The sequence below is a fragment of the Podarcis muralis genome, chromosome 4 (genome assembly GCF_964188315.1).
Source record: "Podarcis muralis chromosome 4, rPodMur119.hap1.1, whole genome shotgun sequence".
Classification (NCBI taxonomy): Eukaryota; Metazoa; Chordata; class Lepidosauria; order Squamata; family Lacertidae; genus Podarcis; species Podarcis muralis.
In genome coordinates, this window is record NC_135658.1 from 1,132,813 (window position 1) to 1,152,539 (window position 19,727).

At 44.0% G+C, this 19,727-nt stretch overlaps 2 protein-coding genes across 2 annotated transcripts in view; both read right to left on the reverse strand.

Moving 5' to 3' along the window:
* Positions 1-19,727, reverse strand: part of LOC114589761 (uncharacterized) — a 498,312-nt gene that overhangs the window by 477,789 nt on the left and 796 nt on the right. The gene's annotated exons all lie outside the window — the stretch shown is intronic.
* Positions 1-19,727, reverse strand: part of LOC114595246 (uncharacterized) — a 45,935-nt gene that overhangs the window by 22,087 nt on the left and 4,121 nt on the right. The window contains exon 2 of the mRNA XM_077927951.1: positions 17,247-17,373. Coding sequence (XP_077784077.1) covers positions 17,247-17,280 — 34 coding nt within the window. The 5' untranslated portion in view covers positions 17,281-17,373. The remainder of the gene's footprint in view (positions 1-17,246; positions 17,374-19,727) is intronic.

Genomic DNA, 19,727 nt, shown 5'->3' on the forward strand with positions numbered 1-19,727 from the left:
GTTGTGTTTGAAAAAACTGATCTCTTTCAGTCAGCTCTGGGTAGTCTGCTGTATCTGTCACAGTGGAGCAGACCAGACATAGCGTTTGCTGTCAATCTGCTCAGTAGAGAGGCTTCAAGTCCTAGTGTGCAGGCCTGGAATGGTATTAAGCGGGTGCTACGTTACCTGCAAGATACCAAAGACTTTTGCCTCAAGATGTCAGCTGAGGGTGGTGTCAAGCTGACCGCCTGGGTGGATTCAGATTGGGCTAACCTTGAGGACCGCAAATCAGTGTCAGGCCTAGTGGTGAAGTTTGGGAACTCAGTAGTTGGGTGGAGGTCCCGGAAGCAAAGTCTCATAGCGCTTTCATCTACTGAAGCTGAGTTCAGTGCGCTATCTGAGGTTTGCAGAGAGCTGGAGTTCTATGCGTGTTTGGTCGAGGAACTCTGTGGGGAACATTGTCTTCCCGTCGTGGTGCATGAAGACAATCAGCCGTGCCTCAAATTGGCCGAGACGGCGCAATTCAAGGCCAAGACGCAGCAGAGAGACTGTGTGTGCTTTTAGCACGGAGAGATGCTGGAAAGTTCTGATGGATTTATTGCTGTGTAAATAAACACTTTTAGAGATAGCAACAAACTGTCTCTGGACTTGATTTATCCCTCTATCTCACACGGACGGCAGGACTGCTGCGACTCTGTTTTCCTGCGCAGGTCAGCCCCAAGCAGAACTACGCAGGGGAAGCGCTGACTGGACGGCAGGATTTAATGGCCAAAAAACCTATGCAGGCAGATTATTGGAATAGGACAAATTATTCCCCCACCTCCTGGAATTCCCCAGGCAAAAAATGTTAATGTTATGGAAATCATGGGTGAGGCACATCTTTATAGTTGTTGCAATGTTACAAATATTAGGCCCAAATGTATCCTTTTGACTTGACAGCTCAGGTAAGGTACCTAGCTTTATAAATTTGTAGAAAATCCATACTTTAACCGACTCTCCTCATTCCATGTTAGGAGTCATTCTGCAAAGAAACAGAAAATATTATTGTAACTTTAAGAACCTTTTCTGTGAGTTCTGAGCTGATTAGGTACAGCTGGTCATGACTACAAAAGGAGGAAAAGTTACAGTTTGAATTTACCTGCAGAGAGAGAACACCCATGATCACAGCAGATGGTGACAGCAGTCACGAAATTAAAGGACACCTGCTTCTTGGGAGAAAAGCAATGCCAAACCTAGACAGCATCTTAAAAAGCAGAGACATCGCCTTGCCAACAAAGGTCCATACAGTTAAAGCACCATGGAGGCCCCTGGGGGGCTAGGGCGGTGGAAGGGGACACTGGAACATTGAACCCAGAAACTCTGCTGGGTGGTCTGGTCGTCTCCTGCCCGCCCCAGCTCCCAGGGGAGGCATCAGGACCAACCACTCCCCCCTGCCCATATCATCTCAGAGGCCCATGGCCAGTGAGAGAGAAACCTCATTTCCTTCCCATCAGGGAGGGGAAAGTGATGCAGCCAGCTTGGCTTTCAGAGACAGACACCTTCCTCTCCTTCTTCCTCCAAGAGGCAATGAGAGAAATGTCTTTTTTGTGGGCTTCCTGGCGCTGCCAGAGAGACCATCCAGCCTGACCAGCCACCTCCCCCCCCACTGCTTCTGCCCCCAACTCTAGTGGCTCTTCTGCTGCATGAAATGAGAAATCAGCAATGGCAGAGACACCCACTCTGGTCCTTGGATTGCAGGCAGCAGAAGGAGCCAGAATCTTGTCCTTCTGCCCCCTGGTGCTTAGCCCCTGCAGTTCTGCCAAAGGGAACCTTTGTCCAGCATCTCCTGATTATCCTGCCTCACTGGGGGTTGGACTAGATGACCCCAGGGTCCCTTCCAACTCTATGATTCTACATTCCTACAATCTGCTGAATGGAAATTCAGATTTAGAACATGCTCTGCATGATCCCAAGAGGAACACACTTTGCCCCTATGTGGTGAAGGGACGGAGCTCCGAGGAAGGTCCTGGCTTCCGTCCCTAATCCATATTTCAAATAGTAGACTTTCCCAGAGAGGTTTGCCAGGTAGAACTGCAGATACAAATATATGAAAAGAAAATGATGAAGGCTCACCTCCTCCTAGGTCTGTAGATTAATCCATCCTTTAATTTAACAGGCGGGTCAGTCCTTTATGTGTCCTAGATCTTAAACACTGTCGTTTTCCACTCACAGGGCATTTTAAACTGCGCCACAACCAATCTACCATTAGCCCAGGCTGACATCCAGAATTCTCTTCTGTACTCTCTTTCCAAATACTAATGAGCTGATGCCTCAGCATAAACACAATAATTCCCGTCTGGGGTTCTTTTTTGTCATTCTGTAGCCTTATTGGAGTTCACCGATTGGGTCTGTGTTGCTCCCGGACAGGAGGAAGGAAGTCAAATGACACTGAGGGTTTGTTCAGAGAAACATTTCTGCTCTTTATTTCTGCATTTCTATTCTCTTTATTTCAGAGAAACATTTCTGCTCTTTATTTCTGCTCTCCGGAACAGCAGAAAGGCACCTGTGTGGTGTGTCCACAGCAAGTCCAAAGAAATGAGAAATTTCATGCAGTATATACATCCTCCAGACACCCTCTCCCCCTTCCCCAGGAATCCAGCCACGTCAGCTTGTACACGCAGGTTGACATCACAGATGTTCCTGCTCCGGCACTCTTAACCATGAAAGGGTATTCCTTCCTATACTTCTGACCATAAAAGGATATTCCTTCCTGTACCATGAAAGGATCTTACTGTTCCTACTCTTATCTTGGAGCAAGAGGTCACCATCACCAAGAACACCCTCTGGCACTGTTCCCAGACTAGGTCTGTGTGCCTCTGTGGTCAGGATATAAGATAAAGCACAGACGTGTCTTCCCTGTTCTACTGGTAGAGTCAAGGCCATCCTTGCTGTCACAAACTGATAAAGGAGAGGGCTCTGAGCACTTGTTTATACAGCTGGGTTTTTGGCTCAAGAGCTCAAGTTAAAGCATTTTAGCTAAGGAAAAATAGGGATTTTGGTGCAGTGTCAAACTGCCTGCACAGTCAGTTTTGGGTTTGGGAAACCCATTCCTTCAATTCCATCTGAGGTTGTTGCTAGAGCCATAATTATAATTTCACACAGTCAATTTTGTAGTTAAACTTAGCATTTACTAGTATATTTCCAACAGTTTTTCAAAGGGAGATTTGCCAAATAAAACAGCAGATGCAAAATATATCAAAAAAGATAGTAGAGGCTCACCTCCCTCAGTTATGACTAAAGTCTTTCTCCAGATCAAAACCTTCTCAGTGGCTGATTTAATTAGCAAATTATTTTATCTCCACTAGTTCAGAGCATGCCTATTAGTTAAGTCTGAATATTATCTTTAAAAACAGGTTTCTTCTGCTCATGGCACCAGCTCTGGAGAGTTGCCGAGACGTGCGGTGCATAGCACCCTGCACCCCTGCCTTCCATATTCCTTCAGGACGGGCGGCAGGTATAGGATGATCTGCGGGTGGAGCTGGCCCCCTGGCCCTGGGGGTTTCGGGGAGGATAATTACTCCCATATTATCCTCGTTAGCCGCGGGAAAGGGTCCGCTGGAATGGAAACAGCCGATTGCCATGGCAGCTAGACCGGAAATCCTAAGAATGCTTTGAGCATTGCAGCCTCCAAGCAAATAGAAGTTAGGCACATTGACATTGCAACTGCCTTTCTTCATGGACAGATTTCAGAGGAAACCTACATGAGACAGCCCAAAAGTTTTCTTAAACCACATGAGGCACATTTAGTGTGCAAACTGCAGAGAGGACTTTATGGACTTAAGCAGGCTGCTAGGGCCTGGAATCAGAAGCTGCACAAGATGCTGATGCAGCTTGGGTACAAGCAAGGCCATGCCGACAAGTGTCTGTACAGCAAGTCAAGTAATGGACAATTTTCATATGTTCTTGTTTTTGTTGATGATTGATTGTCACAGCAAATGACAGAGACAATGCGCAGGTTGTAAAACACCTAAGCAAAGATGTTGCTTTATTATTTATACCCTGCTGATCTGGCTGGGTTTCCCTAGCCACTCTGGGCGGCTTCCAACAAACAATTAAAAATACATTAAAACATCAGACATTAAAAACTTCCCTAAACAGGTAGGTATTTGCCTGGCTCCTAAAGCTATATAATGGAGGATTTCCCAACCTTTGTATGACTTCTCTGATGGAAAGTGAGACTGGCACTCTGACTGAAGCTCTTTCCACATTCCACACACAGATAGGGTTTCTGCCTTGAATGAATTCTTTGATGGGAAGTGAGAGAGGACCTCTGAATGAAGCTCTTTCCACATTCTATGCACTGATAGGGTTTTTCCCCTGTATGAATTCTTTGATGGGAAGTGAGATTGCAGTTCTTACTGAAGCTCTTTCCACATTCCATGCACTGATAGGGTTTCTCCCCTGTATGAAGTTTCTGATGGGAAGTGAGAGTGGAGCTATTAGTGAAGCTCTTTCCACATTCCACACACTGATAGGGTTTTTCCCCTGTATGAATTCTTTGATGGGAAGTGAGCCTGTGGCTGTGACTGAAGCTCTTTCCACATTCCACACACTGATAGGGTTTCTCTCCTGTATGAATTCTTTGATGGGAAGTGAGAGAGGAGCTATTAGTGAAGCTCTTTCCACATTCCACACACTGATAGGGTTTTTCCCCTGTATGAATTCTTTGATGGGAAGTGAGCCTGTGGCTGTGACTGAAGCTCTTTCCACATTCCACACACTGATAGGGTTTCTCCCCTGTATGAATTCTCTGATGGGAAGTGAGACTGGAGCTCATACTGAAGCTCTTTCCACATTCCACACACTCATAGGGTTTCTCCCCTGTATGAATTCTCTGATGGGAAGTGAGATAGGAGCTATTAGTGAAGCTCTTTCCACATTCTATGCACTGATGGGGTTTCTTTCCGATGAGATTTTGTTGATGGGAAGTGGAATGGGAGCTCAGACTGCAGCTCTCTCCACACTCCAAATTTTTGCATGGCTTCTCCTCTCTGGGAATTTTGTTGTGGTCACCCTTGTTCTCGATTTCCAATTCATCACAATCTGCAATGGAGACAAAAAGGGATTAGAGCCTTAGGAAGAAATGGAGAAGAACTGAAAAGAACGGTGTGTGTGTTCATTACCTTTGTTGTTTGTCATTAACCAACATATTTATTATTGGATTCTGATGGTTGTTGAATGTTCCTTTGTTTGATATACAGTAGTGGCCAAAATTGTGGAAGCCTTTTGGAAAAAAGTGTATTTCAGACGTTTGATGTCTCATAAAACCACTTCTTTTGGAGTAATATCATAAAATTATATATCAATGGAAAGATAATTTAATCAAGAATGTAATGCAATAATGATTGTTCAATTACCGTATTTTTCTACCGAAGAATATTCAGATGTGGTAGGATGAAGAAGGGAGTCTATCCCAGCAGCGGAGAGAAAATGGCGCAGTGATAGAAAGTCGCAAGAGCAGAAAAAGGAAATAACAGTCCCTGCTGAGTGAGTACAAAAGTGAAAGTCCTCCGTAACAATGTGCTGAGGCAAAGGCTACTTTAAAACAAAGAGCTGAAGAAGAGATAAGTAGAAACTTTGAACCTTATTTTGGGAGAAGACATATGAGGGAGAGAGGGAAGGTGGTATAAGAAGTTTAAAGAGACATTTTACGAGGACAAGAAAAAGAAAAAAAGATTAGAACCAAATGGAATTTAAATAGAGGAAATTAGGCCACACACATTTATGCTTCATATATATTGCCAAGTGGATTATTGTTTTCTCCCCTGGCAGACTACTACTCTTGCTTTTAATGGTATTTTCTCCTCCCTGGGTACTGACTCTTATTGACTTTTACTCCCTTTTACTCCCTCTCTGCTTTTCTTTTATCCTCATGAGGATTAAGCCAACAAGAGGCTAAGAAAAGAGAAGAGCTTAAACGTAATTCCCCACCCTTTTTTTCCCCTTTTGGATTTGATTTGGACACGATTTGGACACGAAAGGGCGATATAACACACTCCAATGGATTAGGCCAAAAAGAGACCAAGAAAAGGAAATTTGAAATTTGATAATAGATATTGGGTTTAGGTTTATCTTTTTTGGATTGAGGCGGTAGAGATTAAAACACTGAAACTTTAAAAATATATAAAGTCCTCCCTCAAATTCAGCGTGGTGGATTAGGTCTACAAGTCGCTGAAGACTACAGAAAGACTGAGTTAAACACAGAGAAGAACAGAAGAGAAGCTCCTTCAGATAAATTTATATTTGGGACTAATAACTAAATTTCTTTAGCAATTCTTTATTTTCATATTATTTGATCTGACTGAATGTATGGTGTGCTATTCATGAGATAATTAATGATTTGAGTAATGTTAATTGGGAATAGATAGATAAAAGTGATTAGTCATTGCAGAAGGAAGGGAGGATGAGTGTGACATCTAGAGGTCTAGTGAGTATCTGCAGGATATTATATTCTTCTTTTTCTGCCATTTGACATTTTGCTACTCTGGGGGATACGTATTTAAAGTTTTGTGGTGGACACCTACACCCTTGTAGCAGAAAACTGTTATTACAGAAGCAGATATATTTTGGAATATATTGAATTTATATTGGAATATATTGAATTTATATTGGAACTGTATAAAATGTCAGGAAAAAATGAGGAAAAAATTGGGGGAACTCCAGGAGAAAGGAAAATCTCCAGACAAGAAGAGATCAAAGATTTGTATATTTTATGGCTGAAAATAAAAGAATTTAAACAAAATGAACAACACATGGAGAAAAAATTAGGAGAAGTACAAGAAACGCTAGACAAGAAAATAGAGGGGGGGTGGAGGAGCTCACGAACAAGATTAAGGATCTGATAGTTAGATCTAAAACAACTGAAGAATCAACTAAAAGGATTCAAAAACAGATGAAAGAAAATAAAAGGGAGACAGAAAAGATCAAGGAGGAGATAGGGGACCTGAATAAAATTCAGGAGCAGGTATGGGACTGTTTAGCCATGCTCGAAATGAGGCAGAGACAATTGAATCTGAAATTTAGAGGTGTAGGGGAAGAAATGGATGAAAATATAAAAATTAAAATGATTAGAGAATTGGCAGGATGGATGGATATGAAAGAAGAAGAAATTGAATATACTGTGGAGAATGCATTTAGACTCAAAGTAAGATCCTTAAAGGCTAAATATAAAAAACTACCAGGAGATTGTCTAATGATATTTAATTCATTAGATATGAGAAACGCAATATTGAAAATGAGTTACCAAAAAAACTGATAATAGATGGTAGGACTATTATTATCTTTAAAGAAATTCCTACTAGATTTCTGCGCAAGAGGGATGGTTATAAACAACGGGTGAGTGTGCTGAAAAGAAATGGTGCACAACATAGGTGGTAATTCCCAGAAGGGATTTTCTTCTACTATAAAGACAAAAGATTTAGATTGACTGATATTCAAGAAGTGAAGAAATTTATAAGGAGATACGAGAAAGAGTTAGGAAAGGTAGAAGAAGATAGACCAATATATAGATTTGGAGAAAAGGAATCTGAACCAGAAGAATGAAGAAAGAAGGAGGAGAAGGAGAAGGGAAGAGAAGAAGAGGAAAAAGAAGAAGAAGAGGAAATAGAAGAGGAAGAAGAGGGGAAAGAATTTGAAGAGGAGAACCTAAAGGGGGAAACCACAAGAATCTGAATTTGAATCTAATTACGGTTGATTAGAATATATTACAATGACTTTGAAATTAATAACTTGGAATGTGAATGTGGACTAAACAAGAAATCTAAGAGAAATAATGTAGAGAATGTTTTGAAGAAAAAAAGCCTTGACGTAATTTGTTTACAAGAGACACACGTTGCTAAAAAACACAAACATATTTTAAAAAATAAAAGATTAGGGGTAGAATTTATAAATTCAGATGTGATTAAGAAGAGAGGGGTAGTGTTATATGTTAAAGAGAAATGGGAACCTAAATTAATCTGCAAAGATGAAGAAGGGAGAGTACTGGGGGTACAAATTAATTACCAAGGGGGGAAAATAAATGTGGTTGCAATTTATGCACCAAACACAAACAAAGTAGAGTTTTACAGGAAGTTAGAAGAAAGATTATTAGAAATAGAAGATCAAAAAACTATTCTAATGGGAGATTACAATGGTGTGGTAATGCCAGAAATTGACAGATCAATAAAAAAGAAGAAAGCCGACCAGGGTAAACTACCAAAGACTTTTTTTAATTTGGTGGAAAATCTGGAACTGATAGATGTCTGGAGACTTAGACATCCAACTACAAAACAATTCACTTTTTTCTCGGAGCCACATCAAAGCTGGGGAAGGATAGACCAAATATGGACCTCAAGACAACTAACCCCAAGAATATTGAAATGTGAAATTCTACCCCGAACTTTATCTGATCATAATCCCATAATTTTAGAGGTAAAAAGCAATGTACAAGGTACATATAGATGGAGGATGAACGAAAATCTTTTTGAGAATTCAGAGGTTATTGGAAAAGCCAAGGAAAGCCTGAAAGAATGTTTTAGATGAAACTTAAACAAGGAAACAAATTTGGAAGTTGTTTGGGATGCAAGCAAAGCAGTCATGAGAGGTTTCCTCAAAACAAAATAATTACAGAAGAAAGCTGAGAGAAAAGAAAAAAGAAGAGTGTGAAAAGAAATTAACGATAAAACCCAAAGATGATCAGAACAAACAAGCAAGTCAAATGTTACAAACCCAATTTCCATACTAGTAAACCAAGAGGTGGAATGGAAAATTAAATTAATGAGACAAAAATTTTTTGCATCAGCCAATAAAACAGGAAAACTCCTTGCATGGCAATTAAGAAAAAGACAAAAACAAAGTGTGATAAATAAAATAAAATTAGGAGATCGTCAGATAGACGATCCAAGGGAAATAAAGAAAATCTTCCAAAAATTTTATGAAGACTTATATAAGAAGGAGAATGAGGAGACAAGCAAAATAGAAAAATATTTAGAAAATTTCAAAGGGGAAAAAATAACAGAGGAAGAAAAAGAACAACTGAATAAGCCAATAACAACAGAAGAGATCCAAAATGCAATAAAAAGGATGAAAACAGGCAAAGCTCCAGGCCCAGATGGACTTTCGACAAAATATTACATAGCCTTGGACGAACAACTTATCCCTGTATTAGGTGAAGTTATGAATAATATTATACAAGGAGGGAATATACCGAACACATGGAGGGAAGTGCACAAAACTCTGATCCCTAAACCAGACACGGACAGATTAAATATCAAAAATTACAGCCCCATCTCTTTGTTAAATAATGACTATAAAATTTTTACAAACATATTAGCAGATAGATTGAAAAGAAGCTTGAAAGACCTCATTCATAAAGATCAAGCTGGGTTTCTGCCCAATAGACAACTTAAAGATAATATAAGGCACATTGTAAACATCATAGAATCTCTGGAAATCAGAAATGAAATACCAGCAGTGTTAATTTTCATTGATTTATTGTTTATTAAAAAGTATGGAAGCAATGGGGATAGAGGGAACATTTATGAAGGGTATAAGAGCTATATATTCTAAACAAACAGCTAAATTAATTATTAATAACAATTTGACACAGTCATTTGAAATTACAAAAGGAACGAGACAAGGATGCCCTCTATCCCCCCTGCTATTTATAATGGTTCTAGAGGTGATAGCAAACAGGATGAGGAAAATACCGGAAATTCGTGAAATCAAAATTGGAAAGAAGGAATATAAATTGAAAGCGTATGTGGATGACCTGGTACTTACTCTAGAAGAACCACAAATTACAATCAGTAAAGCATTACAAGAATTAGAGGAGTTTGGTAAATTATCAGGATTTAAATTAAATAAAACAAAAACAAAAATGATGACCAAAAATCTGGAGAAGAATGTGACAGAGCAGTTAGAACAAAAATATGGAATTAAAGTAGTGAAAAAAGTGAAATATCTAGGGATCCAATTAACAATGAGAAACATTAATTTAATCAGTGATAACTACAACATGGGAAAAAAATTAAAAGAGATTTGGACACATGGAATAGAATAAAGCTATCTTGGTCTGGGAGAATGGCCACAATAAAAATGAACATTCGTCCGAAGATGCTATTTCTTTTTCAGACAATTCCAGTAATTAAGGGATCAACACAATTTAAGGATTGGCAAAAAACACTATCAAAATTCATCTGGCAAGGAAAAAGACCAAGAATTAAATTTCAATTATTAACAGATTGGAAGGAAAGAGGGGGATTCTCTGTTCCAAATTTAAAATTATATTATGAAGCATCTTGTCTATGTTGGATCAAGGAATGGATTACGTTAGAAAACATTGGATTTAGAAGGATTTAAGAACAGATATGGTTGGCATTCTTATTTGTTGCTTAATAAGGCCAAAGTTCATAGAGGCTTTTCGAATCACATTTTTAGAGGTGCTGTCAGGGAACTGCCATCGGAAAGACAGGAGGTGCAAAGGCTCACTGAGGTTGAGAGAGACGTAGCAGCGGAAGAGGGAACCAGTAGGGGGAGATCAGGAACTCCAAGGGAAAGTGAGTTGGAGGGATGGCTCAGAGACGCTTCCAGCGAAAACAGTGGGGAGGTCTCAGGACCTCCTATAGGGACACCCACTCCTCGCCGGAAACTGTCACGCCGAGAGTCCAGGAGACGTGTTTCCGTTAAGGAGCTTTTATGTTGGAAACGATTCCGAAAGCAACCACTTTCGGATTCTGCTAGCGATTGACGCAGCCATGCTGGAGGGGCTCCGTCACAGGCAGAGGTTTGAAAACCTGATCAAACTCTGAGGGACTTGCATTTTACGCACAAGCAGCTCATCATCCCATCACAGCAATCCGAAAGTCACCGAAAGCCAGCTTGTGCAGGGAGACGCATCATGAGCGACCCAGCCGGAACCGGAGGAGCAGGAGCAGCTGGAGGGGGTCCAAGCCTGGAAGAAAGGTACAGGGCGTTGGAAATCCAGCTTGCCATGCAAACGGCGAGGCTTGAGGAGAGGAGGGCTCAGGATGCAGAGAAGGGAAAGGAGAAAACCACCCCGCTCGCCAGAAAGGTGCCAGGATTGGTGCAGAAATTCGGGGGGGATCCCAGAAACTATCATGCCTTTAGAACAGAGATGCAATACGCTCTCAACCTGCAGTTTGATGACTTCCCCGATGAGGAATCGCGAGTGGCTTTTGTAATTGGCCATCTCGAATCGGGGGCGAAGGACTGGGTTAGACCCCTGATGGCAGTGAATAATGAGATCCTAAAGGACACGAGGAAGTTTTTTCGTGCCATGGACCTGATGTTTTCCAGCGACATTGAGCAGGGAGTGGTGCGAAGGCAGTTAATGGCTTGCAAACAGGGGAGCCGATCTGTCCGTGAGTACTGGACTGAGTTTACTATGTTGATTCATAAATTGGGGTGGGACCTATCGACGGAACCCATCCAGATGCTTTTCGAAGAGGGGCTTTCTTCGGCCGTTAAAGATGAACTTTCCCGGGGGCCCAGGGCGGAGTCTATGGATCAGCTGACCAAATCCGCGCTGGCCATAGGAGCGCGCCAGGAAGCGAGGGCTTTGGAAAGGCGGGAAGGGAAAGGAGAACGTTGGAGGGATTTCCGCATTCCAGACATTCCAGAGCCACCTTTCCCGCCGGCAGAGCCGATGGAAGTTGGAACAGCGCGGGCGCGCGCAGTTTCAAATCCCAGTGAAGGGCGGAAGAAGGAGGGAAAGAGCGCCAAGAAATGTTATCTCTGCCAACAGCCAGGGCACTTTGCCAGAGTCTGCCCACAAAGAAAGGAATGGCAAGGGATGGCAGGAGCTGTTGGGGAAAAGGAGGAGGAAAGCAAGGAGCAAGTAAAAGCCAACGCCTGGCTGCCACCGTCGGGGCACAGCAGCCAGGCCAAAGAGCAGTGAAAGTGCCCACGCCAGAACCTCCCAGACCTGCTTTAGTGATAGAGGTGTTGCTAGAGCTGCCAAACGGACACCCATTACAGATCAAGGCGCTTTTGGATTCAGGCAGCTCCTGTAATTTCATGAGTAAGGAGTTTGCAGCTGAGCACCAGATACAGACCATCCCTTTAAGTAACCCCTTGCAGGTGACCACGATTGACGGCAGAGAGCTGTTGGGAGGAGAAGTTAGCCAACAGACTGTCCCGATGATAATGAGGGTGGCAAGGCACACCGAACGGATAGCGTTTAATGTGGCCACCTTGGGAGGAGCTCCCATCATTTTGGGGATGAGCTGGCTGGCGCTACACGATCCGCTAGTGGGCTGGCATCAGAGGGTGGTCTCCTTTGGGTCAGCGCATTGCCCAGAACACTGCAAGCAGGGGAAGGTTCCGGGAGGAGCCAGAGTCACCCTAGCCGGGATGGAAGTAATGGATAAAGGGAAGGTGCCCCCGCAATACGCAGATCTGAGCAACGTATTCAGCGAAAGGGAAGCAGACAAACTGCCGCCGCATAGACCCTTTGACTGTCAAATCAACCTACTCCCTGGGGCCCAACTCCCAGTGGGCAAGCTGTACGCCATGTCAGACAGGGAGATGCAGGAGTTGAGGGAGTTCATTGACAAAAACCTGAAGCGAGGTTTCATCAGAGAGTCCAGAGCGGTGGGGGGCAGCCCAGTGTTTTTTGTGGACAAAAAAAACACAGATAAGCTGAGACTTGTAGTGGACTTTAGGGCCCTGAATGCAGTGTCGGAACCCCTGGCTTTTCCTATGCCCCGAATTGATGACATTTTGACCAGGGTGAGGAAGGGGAAGATTTTTACAAAACTGGACCTGCGGGGGGCGTACAATCTGATACGCATAAGGAAGGGGGATGAATGGAAGACCACCATGTTCACCCCTCTGGGGGCCTTTGAATACCTCGTTATGCCCTTCGGTCTACAAGCGGGCTCGGCGTGCTTTCAAGCTTTTATGAACCACGTCCTGGGACCTTTGCTCTACAAGAATTGTGTGGCCTTTTTAGACGACGTGTTGGTGTATTCGGAGAATGAGGAGCAGCATGTGAGGGACGTTCGAGAAGTGTTGGGCAGACTGCAAGCCAACCAGCTGTGGGTGAAACTGGAGCAGTGCCAGTTTCATACCAAGGAGGTGGAATTCCTGGGGTACCGTTTGTCAGACAAGGGATTGGCCATGGATCCAGGCAAGGTCCAAGCGGTACTGGAATGGAAGACACCGAAGACCAAGAAGGATGTGCAAAGATTCCTGGGGTTTGGGAACTTTTATCGGAAGTTCATCAAGAACTTTGCACACTTGACGGCGCCCATCACCGACTGCCTCAGCAGCAAGAAGAAATTTGTTTGGACGGCGGAGGCGGAGCGAGCTTTTGAAGAACTGAAAAGGGCTTTCGCCTCGGAAGAACAACTTCTGCATGTGGACTTACGAAAGCCCATGAGAGTGGAAACCGATGCGTCCGACCGGGCGATCGGGGCGGTACTTCTTCAACCGGGGAGGAATACGTCGGAGTGGAGACCGTGTGCCTTCTTCTCGAGGAAGCTGAATAAATCCGAGAGGAACTACACGGTGTATGACAGGGAACTACTCGCCATTCACGAAGCGTTCCGGAGGTGGAGACATTTATTAATTGGGGCACAACACAAGGTGCAAGTGTGCACCGACCACAAGAATTTAGAGTATTGGAGAACAGCTCGAGTGCTCAACCAACGACAAGTGAGATGGGCACAGGAATTCTCCAAATTCCACTTTGAAATTTGTTATGTGCCAGGCCCAGAAAACGTCAGGGCGGACGCTCTCTCACGCAAACCAGAGTATTTGGAGGGGGAGGGGGCAATCGAAGAGAGACATGTCATCCCTGAGGACCGCTGGGTGTGTGGGGCGGCGCTGGTGGGGCAACGAGAACTGGTAGAGGAAACGGAAAATGATGAATATGCCCAGGATAAGCTCAGAGGTCTCAGGGGGGAGGGCGAGAAACCCGGAGGTTTTGAGGAAAGAAATGGGGCATTGTATTACAAAGGGGCACTGTATATACCAGAAGGTGAATTGAGGGGGAGAGTACTCAAGCAGTTGCACGATAGCCCCACGGCGGGACATTTTGGGCAACACAAGACCATGTGGTTGGTTACCAGGGAATTTTGGTGGCCCAAGGTGAGGGAAGATGTAAAGGAGTATATAAGAGGGTGTGACCAATGTCAGCGAGCCAAAGGGGAAAGAATGGCGCCGGCAGGGTTATTAGAACCATTACCCACACCAGAACGGCCTTGGGAAGCGGTATCAATAGATTTTATGACAGATCTGCCGAAGTCCAAGGGGAAAGCAGCCATCATGGTAGTAGTAGACCTGTTAACTAAGATGTGCCACTTTGTAGCATGCTCACATGCAGTCACAGCGGAAGAAACAGCGAAGTTGTTTGTAGAACACATCTTTAGGTTGCACGGAGCCCCCTTGAGGGTGATCTCAGACCGCGGCAAACAATTTACTTCCAGGTTCTGGAGGAAGCTCATGAGCTTGCTGCACGTGGAAGTCAATTTTTCAACTGCCCGGCACCCTGAAACCAACGGGCAGGCGGAAAGAGCAAATGGCATCCTCCAACAATATCTGAGGTGTTATGTCAATGACAGAGAGAACGATTGGGTCGAAAAGTTGGCGCTGGCAGAATTTGCCTACAATAATGCAGAGAATGTGTCCACAGGGATGAGCCCCTTTTTGGCTAATTACGGGTGTCACCCCAGGGCATTTCCAGGGGATGGAGGGGAGAGATGGAGCGTTCCAGCGGCCGAACATTTTGTAGAAGAGATGGAAGCGATCCATCATCAGCTCCAGCTCAACTTAGAAAGGGCCAAGGCACAATATAAGAAGCAGGCAGACAAGAACAGAAGGGAAGGTGAAACCATAAGGGTGGGGGATCAGGTGTGGCTGTCAACCCAAGGGTTGCCGTTCAAAGGGGGTTGTAAGAAATTAAGACCCAAAAGATTGGGACCCTTTGAGGTCATTCAGCAGATCAACCCAGTGGCTTTCAAACTCCGGTTACCCAACCACATGAAATTGCACCCAGTGTTCCACAGGTCGTTACTGTCACCATACAGGGGGGGACGTGAAGGGGAGCACGCCAGGGGACCAGCCTTGGAAGAAAGGGAACGCAGCAATCATGTAGCGGAAATCCTCGATTCTAGGTGGAAGGGAAATCAGGTGGAGTATTTGGTGGCGTGGGAAGGGGAACCGGAGTCAGAAAACACCTGGGTGACTGCAGGGGAGGTCAATGACGAGGTTTTAACAGAAACGTTCCACCAAAGATTCCCGAGGAAACCACAGCCGGTAGCAAGGTTTAGGAGGGAGTATTTCGGCACCACCGACGAGGAAGAGGAGCTGGAAGGATTCGCGGAGTCGGAGTTGGAAGAGGGAATGGACTCCGATGACGAGGAGTACCGAGAGACCAGGGACAGCAACAAGTGGAGGGAAGTGTTCGAAACTTCGGACGATGAGGAAGGTTCTTTCAGGGGTTTTACCTCCTCACAGCCCGTAGGGGAGGAGACGGGAAGGGGTGAAGGGGGCCCTGGAGGGGAGGTGGATGTCAGGGAACTGCCATCGGAAAGACAGGAGGTGCAAAGGCTCACTGAGGTTGAGAGAGACGTAGCAGCTGAAGAGGCAACCAGTAGGGGGAGAGCAGGAACTCCAAGGGAAAGTGAGTTGGAGGGATGGCTCAGAGACGCTTCCAGCGAAAACAGTGGGGAGGTCTCAGGACCTCCTATAGGGACACCCACGCCTCGCCGGAAACTGTCACGCCGAGAGTCCAGGAGACGTGTTTCCGTTAAGGAGCTTTTATGTTGGAAACGATTCCGAAAGCAACCACTTTCGGATTCTGCTAGCGATTGACGCAGCCATGCTGGAGGGGCTCCGTCACAGGCAGAGGTTTGAAAACCTGATCAAACTCTGAGGGACTTGCATTTTACGCACAAGCAGCTCATCATCCCATCACAGGTGCTCTATATGAGGTTTGGGAGAAAAATAAAAAATTATTAGAAAGAAACACACCCTGGTGGCTTTCACCGATAAGACATACTAACAACAAAAAAACTGAACATGGAAGGGGAAAAAATAACTTATGAAGAAATTTTAGTAAAAACGGAAAGAGAATTGAAAATTAAAACATACGAGGAATTAAAAAACAAATTAACAGGGTGGTTACAATACCACCAGGTAAATGCTTTATGGAATGAAGATAAAAAATTAGGATTCGGTGAGAAAAAACTAAATATCAAACAGAAATCTTGGAGGGAAAACAAAGCTTTTATCGAAGATGTACAGTCTTCTATTGGAATGGGATACCAAAGACGGGGAAATCAAGGAGGTGATGGTAAAGCGGACGATTGACCTGGGTTATAACATAGATTATGAGAAATGGACAACTTTATGGAATAAGGGAATGAAATTTGCAGCATGTACCATTTTAAGGGAAAACCTAGAAAAAATGATGTATAGGTGGTATATTACCCCAGTCAAATTGGTAAAAATGTATAAAACGGGAAACAAAGCTTGCTGGAAATGTAAAAGTAAAGATGGAGACCTATATTATATGTGGTGGACATACGAGAAAATGAAAAGATTCTGGGATCTAATATATAACGAATTAAAGGAAGTTTTTAGGTATACCTTTCCAAAAAAACTGGAGGCATTTTTATTAGGGATAATAGGGGACGAAATAAAAAAGGTTGATCATAAGTTATTTCAGTATACAACGGAGGCAGCCAGGATTTTAGTTGCACAAAAATGGAAGACATCAGAAATCCCAAATGTTATGGAATGGCAGGTAAAATTATTTGAATATATGGAATTAGCGAAAATGACACATAGGATTAGAAACCAAAAAGGATCAAAGTTTGTAGAAGAATGGAGTAAATTTGTAACATACATAGAAATTAATTGTAGAAGCTTAAGGACTACAGCAGGATTAGATTAACTCTTGTGATGTATTTATAAAAAACTTGATGAAACTGTAAAAGAGATGAGAATTACTAAGCAAAACCGCAACTGCGAAGGGGGGAAGTCGAGGCGTGATCTAGCGCCATGTAGATATGATGACAACATGTGTGATTGCAAAGAATGTTTTATTTAATTCTTTATTATTTATCATTTTGTATCAGTGTTTTGTTATGTTTTTTTCTTAATGTTTTTTCTTTTTTGGAAAATGCCAATAAAAAAGAAAGAAAGAAAATATATAAGGTTTGTCACATAGAGCTATTTTTTGAATTTCCAGGCAGATAGGAGGATCCCACACGGAGGCTTACCTAGAGAGGCCACGATCCCCCAATTCTCCTCCATGACGTCCTTATGCAGAGCTCTCTGGTCAGGATCCAGCAACGCCCACTCCTCGTCCGTGAAACAGACAGAGACGTCTTCAAAGCACACTGGACCCTAAAAGAAAAAGGGAAATGTCCTCCTCTGAGACAGCAGAAATATGACATGCTACACAATGCTCTGTGGTTTCCTTCCTCTTAATTGCTGCACTATTTCTTTTTATATATATATATTTAATTTTAACTAATAAATTATAAAATGTACCACAAACTTATCACTTATACAATCTTTTTAGACTTCCATCAGCACCTCTGATGATCCACCATTTTAACCACTTTCTTATGCATTTCTTAACTTTATATTGCCTTTACATCTCTTAACAAATCATCCTCCCGTTGTCCATTTTTTCCATACTTCTAATAATACTCCGCACAAAACGTCTTGCAACCCTACAAACGTTGTCTGTTCTTCACAATTACTTTTCAATTTACTCCAGTCTTCCGTGAATTTCTGGTCTCGCCAGTTAGTTTATCTAATTCTGCTGCAATATTTCATTAGGATTGCTTTGCTGCACATTAGTTTATCTAATTCTGCTGCGTTAGTTAGTTTATCTGTTAGTTTATCTAATTCTGCTGCGTTATTTCAGTAGGATTGCTTTGCTGCACATTTTAATTATGGGTAGCTATTTTAATGCTTTAATTGAATTCTTTTGTTCTGCATTTTAACTATGGGTGGCTCTCCAGCTTATGTTTTGCACGTTATTCTGCCTACGCAAGCATTCCAGTTTCCCCGATGGAAGGATCCCCTTTCTCCTCTCCTCGTGTGCTGTTCTGGGGATGTTCCCTCCCAGTGCCCCAGAGCCAAATTCAAGGGGTTCAAGGGGGCATGGAGAGGGGGAGGAATGGGGGGCAGGCTATATTTCGCAGCAAATGGGGCTGGCTAGGAGAATCCTGGCCTCCATTTGTTCTCATCCATCCACCGCTTAGAAGCCTATTTTAGCACTCAGTGATCAATCTAGAAATACAAGAAGCCTAGTCTGGATGGCCATCTGTCTTGGGTGATCTAGCTGAGACTCCTGCAATGCAGGGGGTGGGACTTGATGACCCTTGGGGTCCCTTTCAACTCTAGGATTCCATGAAAACTGAAACTACAGATGAATCCTACAGACGACATGCAGAAGGCTGGTGTCACAGAGTTATCTGGGCAGGAATGCCACAGTTCACAGCTGGAGTTAACTCTTTATCAGCGAGAACACAATATTCACAGACCTGGCTGAGTTTCAGGCCTAATGAGAAGAGCAGCTCATTCCCAGAGGGGCTGTCAGTTTGCACTGTCAAATCATTTAATGGACTAGTTGCCTAGGTAGAAGTTTCTTTAGTGCGGAGGTATATGAAAAGTGAGATTATATAGTGCAAAGTTTGAAGAGAGTGAAGACCCCGGCTCCCCACAACTTTCTAAGTCCCCCCCCCGGGGGGTTTCTAGCATACGATTGAACAATGCACCAGTGTGCAGCCCGCCTTTGCTCCTCCAATGACAGACGTCTCCTGGCTCTGAGAGACAAGCAGGGAGGGGGGCTTCCGGCAGAAGGAGAGGGAGCCCCTGGTGGATCCTCCTTCTCCTGACTCACCTCTGCCTCTCGACCTCCCTCCTCCCACTCGCCTCCTCCCTCTTCTGCCTCTGATTCTGCACTGCATTCTGCCTCAGAGTCTCCCAGCTCACTTGGCCCTGTTGCCCCTTCAGCTTCTGACACCTCCTCTTCCCAAGCTTCTCCCTCTGACCACTCATCCTTCCTCCACCTCCACTCCTTGGGCTCAGGGCCATCTTCTCTTCCTGATTCCCCGGCTGCTTCCTCCCACCATTCCTCTGTGCCCAAACAGTCCATGACATTGCTCCATCCCTCGGCCTCTGACCCCACAAGGCAGCTTCCCCTGACCTGATCTGGTTCCACAGCCGCTGTTTCCTTTCTGCCTCCATGAAAAGGTGGATCAAGGGGTTTTGCCGGCATCATTCTGTCACCTGCAAGAGAAAAAAGGTAAGCAGAATGCCAGGAGTGCCTGCTTCTCTCATAGGTGAAAAAGGGCATCTCTAACGGCAGATGGGCCTTTCAGAAAGCCTTTCCTGCTGAGTGCAGTTGAACGCTTGTGCCCATTTCATGTTAGTTGTGCAAAACTACTTCTCCCTTCCTTTGGACCCTTGTTCCCAACTGTCCCCCCCCCCCCAAAAAAAGAACTCACAGATTAGTTGGGAAACCAACAGAACGAGACCAAATGGAGAAAAGCCACCTTCCTCCTTACCCAGTGGCCTCTCTCTGGTGTCCAACGGAGGCCTCTCTGCCTCACAGGAATCCAGGTCCATTTCTGCAAAACGATCCCTTTTCTGAAAGAGCAACAAGGATTCAAAACAGAGAATGAATGGCGAGAAATGTTAGAAAGGGAATGACAAAGACAGAAGCTTTAAGGGTGTTAGATCTC